The following is a 14,814-nucleotide window of genomic DNA, read 5'->3' as shown; positions in this document are numbered from 1 at the left end:
AGTATTCATAATCCATTATACTTTATAAAGTTCAATCAATTGTTACATCATACATTAAATACCTATTCAAAATTAATTTTACCACCGACAACCCGTTAAACATGTATTTAATCATAATCGTCATTTTATTCTTTCTATTGAATCTTATAGAAGAGTTGAATGATTATTCAATTGTTTCATTCAACTTTACTCGATATCATCACCCACGTTCCATTAAAAACTCATTCAATCCTAGTCACTATCTTATTAAACTCTTATACAACTTGCATTGTATATGCCCTAAACATATACTCCCAACCATCTTATTAAACCCCTATATGTTCACTTTAATGACATCCATTATATATCATTGATCAAACCGATATATAAAGAATCATATTACAAAGAAAATACATATTCGCTTAATAATGATCAACCCTGTTTATAATCAAGTGAGCTCCAAACTGGGGTTGTACAGTAAGGACCGAATGAGGAGCATGTGAATAAGACAGTGAAAGCACAAAAGTGAAATGTTGCAGAATCATCGCTAATGCTATTTTGGCTTCCATCGAAGCAAAGTTTTGGCCGATGCATATACGAGGTCCCCAACCAAATGGGAAATACGACATTCGTCCCTTAGTTGCCTTTGAGACACCTTCAGAGAACCTCTCAGGCATGAACTCATTTGCATCGTCACCCCATATCTCATGGTCATGATGCAACATAGCCACAGGTATTGTGATTGCAGTTCCAGCCGGTAAACTCATATCTCCTAGCTTAGTTTCTTCATTAGCCAATCGGTATAATGCCGATACTGCAGGATATAGCCTTAGAACTTCATGCAAAATCATAGTAACCTACGATCAAACAACAACAAAACCATTAATGTAAACAGAACCATAAGCTTAAAAGCTATATACAACAACCAGAAATATATTGTGTAGGTGAAATTAGCTAGTTCCATACGATCTTCAGGTGACTTAGTCCATCAATATCTGGTTTTTCACGTCCAAAGACACGAAAAACTTCGTCTCTTGCTTGTTCTTGCCATGATGGATGTTGGCTTAGTAAGATCATGGACCATACGAGCAAATTGGAGGTGGTTTCTTGGCCTGCAAAGTAAAAGAGCTTGCATTCTTCTATGACATCTTCGATGCTCATTCCTTGAATCTCATTTTGATTGGACTCCAACAATATGCCTAGTAAGTCATCATGGCTAACTTCACCATCTTCCATTGCCACCAGTCTTTTCTCAATAATACCTCTTATGGAAGCCTTCACATGTCGATCAATCTCTTTCACTCTTTTGTTCTTTTTAGTGGGCAAAAACCTAAGGGAATTAAGAAGATTATGACATATCAATGATCGTGTGATATTTCATACGTCTCAAGGATTTAAAATGTATATGTATGTATGCTTTACCTAGATCCAGGGATGTATACGGAATGTATGATTTCCAATAGTAAAGTAATAAGTTCTTTCTGAAGTTCAAATATCCTTCTTCCTTCTTCATAACTACTACCAAATGCCGTGCGTGAGATTATGTCGCTCGTTAGTGTCTGAAGATATGGAAACACATCGAGCTCGCATGAATGCTCACATGCTAACAACTTCTGCCACTTCTCCATCATCTCGCTACAGCTCAAATGAATAGCTGGAGCCATGTACTACATAACAAATTATAAACATTATTTCGATGAACGAAATCCATCGTTTCATGTAAAAGATGAAGATTTGAATGTTATATGTATGTCAAAGAGGATTAATAAACCTTTAATTTGTGCGCATGGAATGCGGGATTGATGATTTTTCGATGTTTGACCCATTTATCTCCATCGTAATCAATTAATCCTTGAGATAATAACTTAATATAGGGATTTTTTTTCCTAAGCTTTTGGAAATCGTTGATTCTAGAGAGTATATCTTTGGCTAGACCGGGATCAAGGACATACACTATTGGGTTTGGCCCCAACCACGCAAAGAAAATATTACCTGTGAAATAAATTAGAATTGTATTTCAATAACGATTATATAAGTTTAATTACCCTGTTATCCAACTTTTGCTTATTTTGTGATTGGAAATTAATTTTAGGAAGCAACCAATTGATACCATAGGTTTTGGTTGACCTAGAAACAAAGGGCAAGAGTCTTGGAATGATATCATCATGGATACTGATGGGGTTTTGGTTGGCTTCTTTGACCAGTTGTTTCATATCTTTTGTATCCCCATAAAAGAACTTGTAGGAGGTTCCCTTGATCCCTTGAAGCCTTAGGTGCCTCTCAAGCCTCCTTGGTTTCACCCACACCCACTTCAACAACCTCCATGCCACAATAACCACCATGGCCACTCCAAAAGAGCTTGTAAGCCACAAGTGCATACTTGTCTCCATTAAGGACTAATGAGAGAGAGAGAGAGAGAGAGAGAGAGAGAGAGGGAGAGATTGGAAGTGTTCATAAGATATGGAGTGGTAGGGAGCAATATTTATAAATACTATTTTCGTGGAGCTGAAATCTCATTGTTGTGAATTAAACTTTCTTATAATAACAAACCAACTTTGTAAACCATGTTAAATTGATAATGGACTTTAAAATTTGCGATGAAGTGCGATTTCACCTCCTTGGGAACATAAATGTTGGTCAACGGTGTTTGTTTCGTTTTGGATGTCTTTAAAAACGTAGACAATCATATAGAAAACAAAAATCTTGCCGAATGTATTGTATCATTCAATATTTACATGTGAAAGAAAACAAGAGGAGAAGACACCATTGTTCTGTACTAGATAATGGACATTCTTGGCATCGCTTCTAGAAGATATATGAGATAGAGACGACATCCCCAAAACGTCATTAATTCGCAACCTTCATCTTATTCAAAACATTTCAACTCAAGTTACATGTATACACACTAATTGACATACAAATATACAATATTTTAAGCTCAATTATAATCGCTGTCAAGTTGGTATAAAATGGATTTGGGTTCAATACCCATTTAAATGTTGAATGAGAAAATGATTATTGATTATCAAAAAGGATTATATATGTTTTTCTAAATATGTTCAATTGAATTTTATAGATTCAAAAAGTTGTATAAAAAATAGAGTTTGATGTCAATCAATTAAACTATATAGAATTGAATACATTGTGGATGTGGATACAATACCCATCCCCAAATGTTATAAGTTGAAGTAAAGAAAAATGGGTATTGAATGAGAAAATGGGTATTGATTATCAAAAAGAATAAGTTGAAGTAAAGAAAAATGTTATAATAAAGACAAAAAGAGTACAATGTTATAATAAGAAAGAAAAATTAAAAATTGCATTGTTATTTGTTACATTTTGCCAATATATTCAACACTTTGATCAAATGTTTTAAATAATGTTCTAAAAGCATATAACATTGCTATTAAGGGGGTGTTTGGCAAAAAAAAAAAAAACTTATTGCTTATTAGTTTATAAGTTAAGAGTACCTTATGAAAAAACAATTTATTAGAGGTTGCTACCAGAATAATAAGTTATTTTATATGGAACCTAATAATTAATTGTTTTAAAAAGCTTAGCCACACACCCCCTAATTAATCAAATAAGTGCTGACCGACATATACATAGATAAACATACAGGATCATAAATCGATTGATGTAACACTAGATACACAAGCAAATGATGCTACAGAGTAAAGTAATAAAGTAATCAAATCACCATATCATAAATATTCAAAAGAACATTGAGAAGATGCTAAAAAGTGTAATTCACTATGCACGAATAATCACACACAAAGTTAGGTTTCATAACTACAACTCAACAAGGAATCTTCGAAGTAAACCATTCCATGACATGAATCGGAGCCTTAATCAGCTCGATTGCTATTTCAACTAACACCGTAAGGCACAAACAGCAGGGGCATATGCATGTCAACGACAATCTGTTTCAGTTCATCAGTATAATCAGAAATTGAGATTCAATTCGAATTTAAAATTTTCAAGTAGCGGATCAAACGATTAGACAAGTGATTTCGAGAATGAGTAAGTAATTATAACGTACCCGACGATCCAGACGACGACGCCGATGATTGATAGAAGAAGGGAAAGGAAAGCAAAGGGGAGACCGAGTAGGAAACCCAAAGGTCTGCAGTCGCCATCACCGCAACACATTTTTGCTTGCACTGTCTCTGTCTCTGTATGACTATCTGGTCTCTGCTGGTGAAGGGATAAGCGAAAGGGTGTTTATATTTGCTACGCAACGCAATCTATTGTATTGTAGTTTTGCTTCTCTTTTAGTAAATTACAATATTAGTCCCTCACTCAAATATTTCTTCGCAATTTTTTTAATAAGTTAATTCCGTCATATAGTATTCAAGAAATAATAAAAAATTTAATCAAATGAAAAAATCTACAAAATTAGTAAACGTGTCGAGACAAAGTCATTTTTGGCTGCCAAAAACCTTAATGGGCTGCGAAATAAATTGTGTACTGGTAAATGGTAATCATATATAAGACATATTTTTATCATGTTTCTTCACTTTTATATCATTTTAAGGTAAAAAATCTAAAAAAAAATCAAACTTTTAGACTATTTAAGCCTTTATTCTCAGGATTTTAGCACAAAAAAAGTTTAAAAAATGTATTTTTATTAATTTTCCCGGATCATATATAAGAAATTAAGAATGTCATATATTACTTATGTGAAATTCTTTGATATTGTTTTTTTTTTTTTTTTTTTTTTTTTTTTTTTTGAAGATTAAACTTACAATATAAAGCTATTTTTTCTTGTAAAAATGATCTTTGAAGATTTTACTACAAAAAAGTTCAAAAAAATGATTTTTCTTTCGGAATGTAAAACATATATTTTCACTTATGAGCCCCATGATTTTTTTTCTTAAAAACAACTTCTAGTGGTGATCTCGGTTATGACTAGTCATTTCATAAATTGCACTCTCATTTAATTCGTTTGTTGTTTCAAAAAAAAAATTCACATATTTCATCTATAACAATGATAGACTATCTTGATAATTCAGTTAACTTTTTATTATTTCTAAAAAGATAATAAATGAGATAAGATGTGTTTTTCTCCACAAAGAAGCAAACACGTCATTTGCATTTTTATCATTCTATGTATTTTTTTTAATTTTTTTATTTAGACAGTCGATAAATATTTGAGACTAGAATCTAGTCATGTTATAGAAATTTTGCTGTCAGTTGAATCTTTATAGTTACGACCTAAGTTTATGAAGGCCGTATTCATGCTCTTATAGATATACGACTCATATTATTCCTGTTTTAATTAATTTAGTAATGTAAACAATCAATTTGGAAATAGAACATCAATAACATATTGAAGGAGATGTTTAGGATTGCTTATTTAAAACAATTTATTAAAAATTATTATGTTATGAGGTGTTAAAATATAATTTCTTTTTAAGTGTTTGGATACCAAACCATAATAAATTTAAAAGTTATTTTTTTTTTGAAAATTTGAACTTGTACATGTAAAATGATTGAAAAAAGACATTTTTATATTTCATTGACTTGTCTTTTTACACATAATGAATTATTTTTATTTTTTAACATAATATTTTTGGATAAAAAACTATATCAATAAGAAAATAACTTTAAAAAGTATGTTTTATGCTAAGACGATTATTTATATAAAATACTATCATAAAATACACAAACTGAAAATAAGCAAGCAATAGAAAAATTACTTGGGTGTACCGCATAAAAACACCATTGTAGTTATAAGAATATTAATCACAAAAAAAAAAAAAAAAAAAAAAAAAAAAAAAAAACACACACACACACACGGTATCCATTATTTCTTATTCGTGTTCTCTTTGGTATTCATATTCCCACAATAACAACAGCTAGAGGAATAATGCTTTACACCACGCTCTTCCCTTTGTTGTAGCTTATTTTAGAAAGTATTTCATACGTCTTTTCTCTTTCGGAAATCGACACTTTTCTAACTTTACACATTTGCACGTTAATAATTGTTATAAAATATTAGTCCCTTACAAGTTTTCTAAAAATTGGGTTTTAAGAAGCACTTGTTCAGTCATTAATTGAAGACTTTTATCAAACTAATTAACAACACTCTATACTAGTCTAAAGCTGCTCATTGTAACAAAAACTAGATGTTATTTTGACATTTTAACAAAGTTTGCAATAAAACTAAATAACTTTACAACCTTCAGGGGATGTTGAGTGAGCTTTTTATGCAATACACAGAAGCTCTTAAAACAGACAGTTAAATTAACCAACCTGAAACAAACTGTCACTAATTCTAAGACACTACAAACTTACTTCAGTCTTGATTACATACTTCACGTGCCAAAATAAGTTTACAACTTAACAGTTACAGATACAACAACAAACACCTAAATTCGAATTGCACGTTGTGCATCAAGAGTTGTACATTTGGTCCATATGTTACATCTTCATCTTCTACAAATAAGTACTACTTGGTGCAGTTTCAGAAATCTGCAAAAGAAAAGGGTTTAAATATATTAGCAGAATGAACATTTTAAAACAGGAGTGAGATGAAAATAATCACAATATACATGATTAAGATAATTAAATAATACCTTCTTGTTGCAATCATGCCTTTGAAGAATGACCTGCATCAGATCCTGCTCCAGATGAACTATCACTATCAGAATCTGTAATCAATTAAAAAAATTAAGATAAATCATTAGATAAAAAAAAAAGACAATTTTGAATATATGAATCAATTTTAACATGAGGAGATGAGAGGAAAAAAAGGAGAGATAGGTAATGGGTTAGTGTCTTAATACATTAAGCCAGGTTTTTTGGCTTTATATTAAGTCAAAAATAAACAAAACCATTAATTCTCATATGTTAATAGTTAATTAATACCACTAGAAGAGGATCCAGATACACTGCTGGAGCTGCTAGAGCTACTGGACTTGTTGTCTCCTTGAGCAACTTCCTCCTCCACTTTCTTCTCCATCTGAACATCTGTCTCATCAGCTTCTTTAAAGGCATCAACAACAATTGGTTGTGGAATCTGAAATTAGGAAGAAAAATCATGTTTTTTTTCTTTTGGCATATTTCATTACATAAAGGAAAAAAGATGGTGTGAAAGACTCACGTTTTCCTGTACATTTGGTTCAACTTCCATTGTTTCTTGATTGGGAAAATCAGCTTTCCTTTTGTTCTTGCTTAAACCTTTCTTGTAGTTTGTAACGAACCGATCAAGCTCCCATAGAGTTTCAGTATCAAAAGTATCAATATCCACTTCAATTTCATCATCTTTTTGAGACAATGACGGGTTTCGTTTCTTGATAATCTGAACAACATTATCTAGCTTTTCAGAAGGCAGATTCTGAAGGTCCATACTAAGCTTTTGCTTCTCATCATATGTCATTTCCCTTTTGTTGAGTTCCTTAGCCTTTGGTTTCTTTGAAGAAGGAGTTCTACCCATGGTAGAAGGATTCATAGGCTTTGGTTTAGGATCAATGGTTGGAGCAGGTGGAGGTGGAGGTGGAGGTGGCAAAACAATTTCATTATTTACTGCAAGCTTAGACTCACGGATAAAATCTGCTTCTATGAGTTTCCATTTTTCTTGAAAAAAATTTAACAGAAGCTCTGCCATGGCATGAACATCTTGCCCTTTTGGGTTATATGTCATAGCATTGTGAAATGTGAGTCTTACATCTTCTGCAAACTCCATTGGAGAATTATACCAGTTTTTATCCAGACGTGATTTTACAGTTTCCAAATCCATTGGATGCTTAATGATGTCAAAGTAATCATGTAAGCCAAGGGCAAGTGGATCAACAGGTTTATTAAACACCCAGCCATGTTTGTGCTTCATTAATTTCTCAAGCAAAGTACTACAGCTCTTGAACAATTTGTTTGAAAACTTAGCATCAACTCCTCCTTGTTTCTTGCCACTAGGTTTTAATTTCTTGTGGCTCTCAGTTGCAGGGATTCTATCTCTAGCAAGAAGAAAATCTGATTTCCTGTAGAACTGGTTTGCTTTTGGAGTTCTTTTCTCCTTCTCTACATTCTCACTTGTAGTTGTACCCTGAGTGTTCTCCAAAACAGAGATACTTAACTGATTCAAAGGCCTCGACCCTACCTCCTCAATCTTCTTCACCAATCGCTTAACCAGTTCAAGCTCACTAACAAGCTTCCTCTTAATTTCTCTCATCTCTTGCTTCGATTTAGATGTCAGCTGGATAGTAACTCGATTCTCCTGCCTTCGAAATCCAAACTTACTTCCCCCGTTTCCAGGAGGAACCCGAGAACCCATAACTAATACCTGGCTAGGGTTTGCGTCTTCTGAAGCTAGGTTTGAACTGTGAGCCGGTGTTGAATTCTTCTTCTTCTTGTTGTTCAAACCTTTGAAGGACTTTCTACTGAAAATTTTCTCCGAATTCATACATGAAATCCAAAAACCCTGACTCAATCTGCTTTGATTGTACAAACATGTACAAAATACTAGATTTTCATACAATTTTTAAGATTAAAACCAATATTCACACAGCTTCTATAATTTTACACAAACAAAACATAATTAAGTCTGATAGAGTGATAGTAACACACTAGGGTTCCGAGAAAGTACCTTTTCAAATAGATCGAACCCTTATTAACTCATTGGATTCTTCGCTTATTCTTTCTCTCTCTACTCTCTCTCGTTCTCTCTCTCTCTGGCTTAGATTTCGACCATAGACAGGTCCTGAAGGATGATATCGCCACCGATAATGGAGTGAAGGCGTCGAGGGTGGCCCGTCGGAGTGGTGCGGATCGTAGGGCCGAGGTTTTGTGAAGATGACGTGGACTGGATAAACGAACGGATGATCTTGCGAGATTATGAAAGCTGACCGCCATCGTGCGTAATGTCACAAGAATTTAACCACGCGCGATGGTGGCGCGTGTCAATTTCTGAGTATCGAAGCTTTAATAGATGGGCGATTTGGACCCTTTTGAATGATGTGTTGCCCAAAATACTCCCCGAACATTCAATCTGTGAATCAACGAGCACCCAACTTTCTCCGTATACATCTACCATTAAATTTTTAAAAAATCAGAGTATTATTCATATAAAACCCGTATACTATATAAGTTTGATAAAACAAAAAATAAAATATGAAAGTTTAAACAAAAATTTATTTAAACTTGAAATTTTAGATTTAAAATTTAAATTTAAAAGGAAACATATCAAATACTATATGCGTACTAATATTATAATTTATTGGTTATTTTCAATTAAGACAATTATTAATTGAAGTGTAAATATGATTGTTAATTAAGAAAAGACAAAAAAAAAATGACAAATGAAAAAACACATTTAAACAAAAATACCAAAAATTGATATGTGTCCAAGTTAATGAGAGAGTGACATGTGCCAAAATTATTTTCATTTATTATGGAGGATTGTTTTAACTTTTAAGACTGAAATAACACAAACGCTCAACGCGGTTTACAAATATGTTTTTTTGTGGTTTCTTATAGTTAACTTGGTTAGTTTTTTTATAGTCGATTAACTTGGTTAGTAAAATTGTTAGTATTAGTTAATTAGTAAAATTGTCAATATCCAGATTAGAAATCAGGACCTTCAATTTAAAAGACAAAGTCTCTATCAGGTAGACTAATCCGTATAGGATAAAATTTTATTTTTATTTAAAATAATTTATTAAGTGTAAATTAAAAGAATATTTTACCCATTTGTCTTCTTTTCTTGTTTATTTTTTAAATTTTGCTTGTTTATTATTATTTCTTTTTACCTTAAACTTAAACTTCTTTCATTCTTTGAAAAAAATAGCTCCATAAAGGCTGTTAGAGAGGAGAGACAACAATAATGTTGGGAAGATTCCGTGACCCGTCTTTTTTAGCGTAGAGAGATAATCTTTTGTTGGTCCTAAGTAATGATTCAATCAAGCTATAAAGGAAGAAAACAATCCAATACTTTGAAACTAAAATTTTACTGCTTCAAGAATTAATTTCGTATGTACAAGAGATAATCACGTAACAAAATCTAATTATGAAAACACTCTTGGATTGACTTACCTTCACACAAAAGGTTAACCATATATATATATATATATATATATATATATATATATATATATATATATATATATATATATATATATATATATAACCTTAGGTACCCAAACTCACCATAATATGTTGTTTTGTATCATATAATACATTCTAATTGTCTAATGTTCTTATAATTTAACTTCTAACTTGATTTACTTCCATGATTTTTTATAAATTACACATTTATCTTTCTCTTACATAATTTTCATTTTCATCTACAATATATATAGCCTAATAAGTGTTCGGCAAAAAGATGTGATGTAAGAGAAAGATTATACGGAAATTTCGAATATCTTGAAAGTAAATCAACTTAAGATTGAAGTTTATGAATATTATAATGAATTTATCAAACGAAACGACGTATTATGGTGTGTTCGGGTACCTAAGCTTATATACTCTTAAGGGTATATTCACTTTTCCCTATATATATATATATATATATATATATATATATATATATATATATATATATATAATGAGTTCAATGGAAAACAAATAACTATGGCAACATCTACCGGAACCAATAATCAAATGACACGTGTCCATTTCTTTCTTCACAAGTAATGTATTGTGGAAATGATGTGTTGTCATGTTTTCATTGGTTCAAATATATATATATATATATATATATATATATATATATATATATATATAACAAAACATTAGCTTAACATACAAGTTAGGTACAATTGTCAAAACAATCTCTAAGATCAAGGAGTCCTCAGTTAACATGGGTAACTATATCTTTAGTTGATACTTATCAAGAATAAAGGATTTGTCATGTAGCTCAAGAAGTTCTTTACGTTGTTCGATGTCTTCGAGTAGCGTACTGAGGCCATCAACGTAACATACGTTGAGACCATCAGTGGCAGTGCAAAAATGTACATCATCAAATCTAAGAGTTCTACTCAACAATCTCCTCATATTTGATGATATCGAAACTAATCTATTATACATAAAATAAATTACATGTCACACCCCAAAACGAGAACGATGGAAACGTTCCGAAGTGGAGGACGTCATTTAAAGTATCACAACAATGCAAAGTAGTAAACAAGCGACAACATCATCCATTGCATTAATAGTATAATTGTAATTACAGTGTGTTCTTTCATAGTAATAAACAACATAATGAATAATCAAAATAAAAGACGAGTCTTGACTGCTCCGTCTTCACAAAACCTGGTCGTCATACTTGTCTATTTGTGACCTGAGAATACAAGTTATTTTGAAAGCGAGTATCAACCAAAAAGCTAGTGAATTCATAAGTACTAACGTGTCTTTGATTTATAAAACTTGTAATGAAAGACTTGAAATTGTTTTGAAAGAAAGTTTGTATAAGTATGAAAATGTTTGTAAGTAATTGTAAACGTTTGAAAACCCTAGAAAATCCCATATTTCCTAATAGTATAAAAAGTAATCTTCTACCAAGACCTAACTGTTTTGAAAGTAGTCTTCTACCAAGACTCGACTGTTTTGAAAGTAGTCTTCTACCAAGACCTGACTGTACGACTATTATTATTCAAATCTAATCTACCTCATCGATTATGTGAATATGACACATAGTAAAGGTATAAATAATATATTAACTGGAGTTTTATATCCTTTTGTAGTTGTCGTATATACAGTATAAGTACTGTAGTATTTGTAATAAGTGACTACTTTTTGTACTATTTTGCCTTAATTGAGGGTTAAGGCATAATGTGATGACTAGATCCCATGCTAAACGCTCCCCTGTCAAGAGATTTTGGGAACCACACGCGACCCCTGCAATGATTGCAAGCCGCGTTAGATCCTGAAATTGTTTCATGCTATAGCACCTTGTTATGTCTGTTCTGTTATCGTGTATTGTAATCGTATTTATGTAAGCTTATTCATGTAAGCATATCTATGTAAACGTATTCATGTAAGTGTATTCATGTAAGCGTATCTATATAAGCGTATCTATGTAAACGTATTCATGTAAGTGTATTCATGGCTTTATATTAAGTCAAAAATAAACAAAACCATTAATTCTCATATGTTAATAGTTAATTAATACCACTAGAAGAGGATCCAGATACACTGCTGGAGCTGCTAGAGCTACTGGACTTGTTGTCTCCTTGAGCAACTTCCTCCTCCACTTTCTTCTCCATCTGAACATCTGTCTCATCAGCTTCTTTAAAGGCATCAACAACAATTGGTTGTGGAATCTGAAATTAGGAAGAAAAATCATGTTTTTTTTCTTTTGGCATATTTCATTACATAAAGGAAAAAAGATGGTGTGAAAGACTCACGTTTTCCTGTACATTTGGTTCAACTTCCATTGTTTCTTGATTGGGAAAATCAGCTTTCCTTTTGTTCTTGCTTAAACCTTTCTTGTAGTTTGTAACGAACCGATCAAGCTCCCATAGAGTTTCAGTATCAAAAGTATCAATATCCACTTCAATTTCATCATCTTTTTGAGACAATGACGGGTTTCGTTTCTTGATAATCTGAACAACATTATCTAGCTTTTCAGAAGGCAGATTCTGAAGGTCCATACTAAGCTTTTGCTTCTCATCATATGTCATTTCCCTTTTGTTGAGTTCCTTAGCCTTTGGTTTCTTTGAAGAAGGAGTTCTACCCATGGTAGAAGGATTCATAGGCTTTGGTTTAGGATCAATGGTTGGAGCAGGTGGAGGTGGAGGTGGAGGTGGCAAAACAATTTCATTATTTACTGCAAGCTTAGACTCACGGATAAAATCTGCTTCTATGAGTTTCCATTTTTCTTGAAAAAAATTTAACAGAAGCTCTGCCATGGCATGAACATCTTGCCCTTTTGGGTTATATGTCATAGCATTGTGAAATGTGAGTCTTACATCTTCTGCAAACTCCATTGGAGAATTATACCAGTTTTTATCCAGACGTGATTTTACAGTTTCCAAATCCATTGGATGCTTAATGATGTCAAAGTAATCATGTAAGCCAAGGGCAAGTGGATCAACAGGTTTATTAAACACCCAGCCATGTTTGTGCTTCATTAATTTCTCAAGCAAAGTACTACAGCTCTTGAACAATTTGTTTGAAAACTTAGCATCAACTCCTCCTTGTTTCTTGCCACTAGGTTTTAATTTCTTGTGGCTCTCAGTTGCAGGGATTCTATCTCTAGCAAGAAGAAAATCTGATTTCCTGTAGAACTGGTTTGCTTTTGGAGTTCTTTTCTCCTTCTCTACATTCTCACTTGTAGTTGTACCCTGAGTGTTCTCCAAAACAGAGATACTTAACTGATTCAAAGGCCTCGACCCTACCTCCTCAATCTTCTTCACCAATCGCTTAACCAGTTCAAGCTCACTAACAAGCTTCCTCTTAATTTCTCTCATCTCTTGCTTCGATTTAGATGTCAGCTGGATAGTAACTCGATTCTCCTGCCTTCGAAATCCAAACTTACTTCCCCCGTTTCCAGGAGGAACCCGAGAACCCATAACTAATACCTGGCTAGGGTTTGCGTCTTCTGAAGCTAGGTTTGAACTGTGAGCCGGTGTTGAATTCTTCTTCTTCTTGTTGTTCAAACCTTTGAAGGACTTTCTACTGAAAATTTTCTCCGAATTCATACATGAAATCCAAAAACCCTGACTCAATCTGCTTTGATTGTACAAACATGTACAAAATACTAGATTTTCATACAATTTTTAAGATTAAAACCAATATTCACACAGCTTCTATAATTTTACACAAACAAAACATAATTAAGTCTGATAGAGTGATAGTAACACACTAGGGTTCCGAGAAAGTACCTTTTCAAATAGATCGAACCCTTATTAACTCATTGGATTCTTCGCTTATTCTTTCTCTCTCTACTCTCTCTCGTTCTCTCTCTCTCTGGCTTAGATTTCGACCATAGACAGGTCCTGAAGGATGATATCGCCACCGATAATGGAGTGAAGGCGTCGAGGGTGGCCCGTCGGAGTGGTGCGGATCGTAGGGCCGAGGTTTTGTGAAGATGACGTGGACTGGATAAACGAACGGATGATCTTGCGAGATTATGAAAGCTGACCGCCATCGTGCGTAATGTCACAAGAATTTAACCACGCGCGATGGTGGCGCGTGTCAATTTCTGAGTATCGAAGCTTTAATAGATGGGCGATTTGGACCCTTTTGAATGATGTGTTGCCCAAAATACTCCCCGAACATTCAATCTGTGAATCAACGAGCACCCAACTTTCTCCGTATACATCTACCATTAAATTTTTAAAAAATCAGAGTATTATTCATATAAAACCCGTATACTATATAAGTTTGATAAAACAAAAAATAAAATATGAAAGTTTAAACAAAAATTTATTTAAACTTGAAATTTTAGATTTAAAATTTAAATTTAAAAGGAAACATATCAAATACTATATGCGTACTAATATTATAATTTATTGGTTATTTTCAATTAAGACAATTATTAATTGAAGTGTAAATATGATTGTTAATTAAGAAAAGACAAAAAAAAAATGACAAATGAAAAAACACATTTAAACAAAAATACCAAAAATTGATATGTGTCCAAGTTAATGAGAGAGTGACATGTGCCAAAATTATTTTCATTTATTATGGAGGATTGTTTTAACTTTTAAGACTGAAATAACACAAACGCTCAACGCGGTTTACAAATATGTTTTTTTGTGGTTTCTTATAGTTAACTTGGTTAGTTTTTTTATAGTCGATTAACTTGGTTAGTAAAATTGTTAGTATTAGTTAATTAGTAAAATTGTCAATATCCAGATTAGAAATCAGGACCTTCAATTTAAAAGACAAAGT

At 32.6% G+C, this 14,814-nt stretch overlaps 4 protein-coding genes across 8 annotated transcripts; all 4 read right to left on the bottom strand.

Annotated features, from left to right (window-relative positions):
* Window positions 1-51: 51 nt before the first annotated feature.
* Window positions 52-2,519, bottom strand: LOC111914686 (cytochrome P450 CYP72A219). The gene is made up of 5 exons (XM_023910385.3): window positions 2,090-2,519; window positions 1,751-1,971; window positions 1,402-1,646; window positions 946-1,309; window positions 52-836 (listed from the first exon to the last, which is right to left on the bottom strand). The coding sequence occupies exons 1-5, from the start codon at window positions 2,367-2,369 to the stop codon at window positions 402-404; spliced, it is 1,545 nt and encodes a 514-aa protein (XP_023766153.1). The 5' UTR covers window positions 2,370-2,519; the 3' UTR covers window positions 52-401.
* Window positions 2,520-3,654: 1,135 nt separating this feature from the next.
* LOC111914685 (signaling peptide TAXIMIN 1) lies at window positions 3,655-4,207 on the bottom strand. Its single transcript, XM_023910384.3, has 2 exons — window positions 4,022-4,207; window positions 3,655-3,902 (listed from the first exon to the last, which is right to left on the bottom strand). The coding sequence occupies exons 1-2, from the start codon at window positions 4,129-4,131 to the stop codon at window positions 3,779-3,781; spliced, it is 234 nt and encodes a 77-aa protein (XP_023766152.1). The 5' UTR covers window positions 4,132-4,207; the 3' UTR covers window positions 3,655-3,778.
* A 1,998-nt stretch (window positions 4,208-6,205) lies between these two features.
* Window positions 6,206-8,876, bottom strand: LOC111914683 (transcription factor GTE4). 3 transcript variants are annotated; one of them, XM_023910382.3, is made up of 5 exons: window positions 8,567-8,876; window positions 7,088-8,411; window positions 6,853-7,003; window positions 6,561-6,635; window positions 6,206-6,456 (listed from the first exon to the last, which is right to left on the bottom strand). In XM_023910382.3, the coding sequence occupies exons 2-4, from the start codon at window positions 8,381-8,383 to the stop codon at window positions 6,574-6,576; spliced, it is 1,509 nt and encodes a 502-aa protein (XP_023766150.1). In that variant the 5' UTR covers window positions 8,384-8,411; window positions 8,567-8,876; the 3' UTR covers window positions 6,206-6,456; window positions 6,561-6,573. The 3 variants fall into 3 exon arrangements, with proteins under 3 accessions (XP_023766150.1, XP_023766149.1, XP_023766151.1); XM_023910381.3 differs by having other exon boundaries at window positions 7,088-8,442; window positions 8,567-8,874; XM_023910383.3 differs by having other exon boundaries at window positions 7,088-8,360; window positions 8,567-8,865.
* A 3,183-nt stretch (window positions 8,877-12,059) lies between these two features.
* LOC128133189 (transcription factor GTE4-like) lies at window positions 12,060-14,127 on the bottom strand. 3 transcript variants are annotated; one of them, XM_052770210.1, is made up of 3 exons: window positions 13,803-14,127; window positions 12,324-13,647; window positions 12,060-12,239 (listed from the first exon to the last, which is right to left on the bottom strand). In XM_052770210.1, the coding sequence occupies exons 2-3, from the start codon at window positions 13,617-13,619 to the stop codon at window positions 12,078-12,080; spliced, it is 1,458 nt and encodes a 485-aa protein (XP_052626170.1). In that variant the 5' UTR covers window positions 13,620-13,647; window positions 13,803-14,127; the 3' UTR covers window positions 12,060-12,077. The 3 variants fall into 3 exon arrangements, with proteins under 3 accessions (XP_052626170.1, XP_052626169.1, XP_052626171.1); XM_052770209.1 differs by having other exon boundaries at window positions 12,324-13,678; window positions 13,803-14,126; XM_052770211.1 differs by having other exon boundaries at window positions 12,324-13,596; window positions 13,803-14,124.
* Window positions 14,128-14,814: the final 687 nt, after the last annotated feature.

Source organism: Lactuca sativa, chromosome 4 (assembly GCF_002870075.4).
Source record: "Lactuca sativa cultivar Salinas chromosome 4, Lsat_Salinas_v11, whole genome shotgun sequence".
Classification (NCBI taxonomy): domain Eukaryota; kingdom Viridiplantae; phylum Streptophyta; class Magnoliopsida; order Asterales; family Asteraceae; genus Lactuca; species Lactuca sativa.
This window is presented reverse-complemented; position numbering and strand designations above follow the sequence as displayed.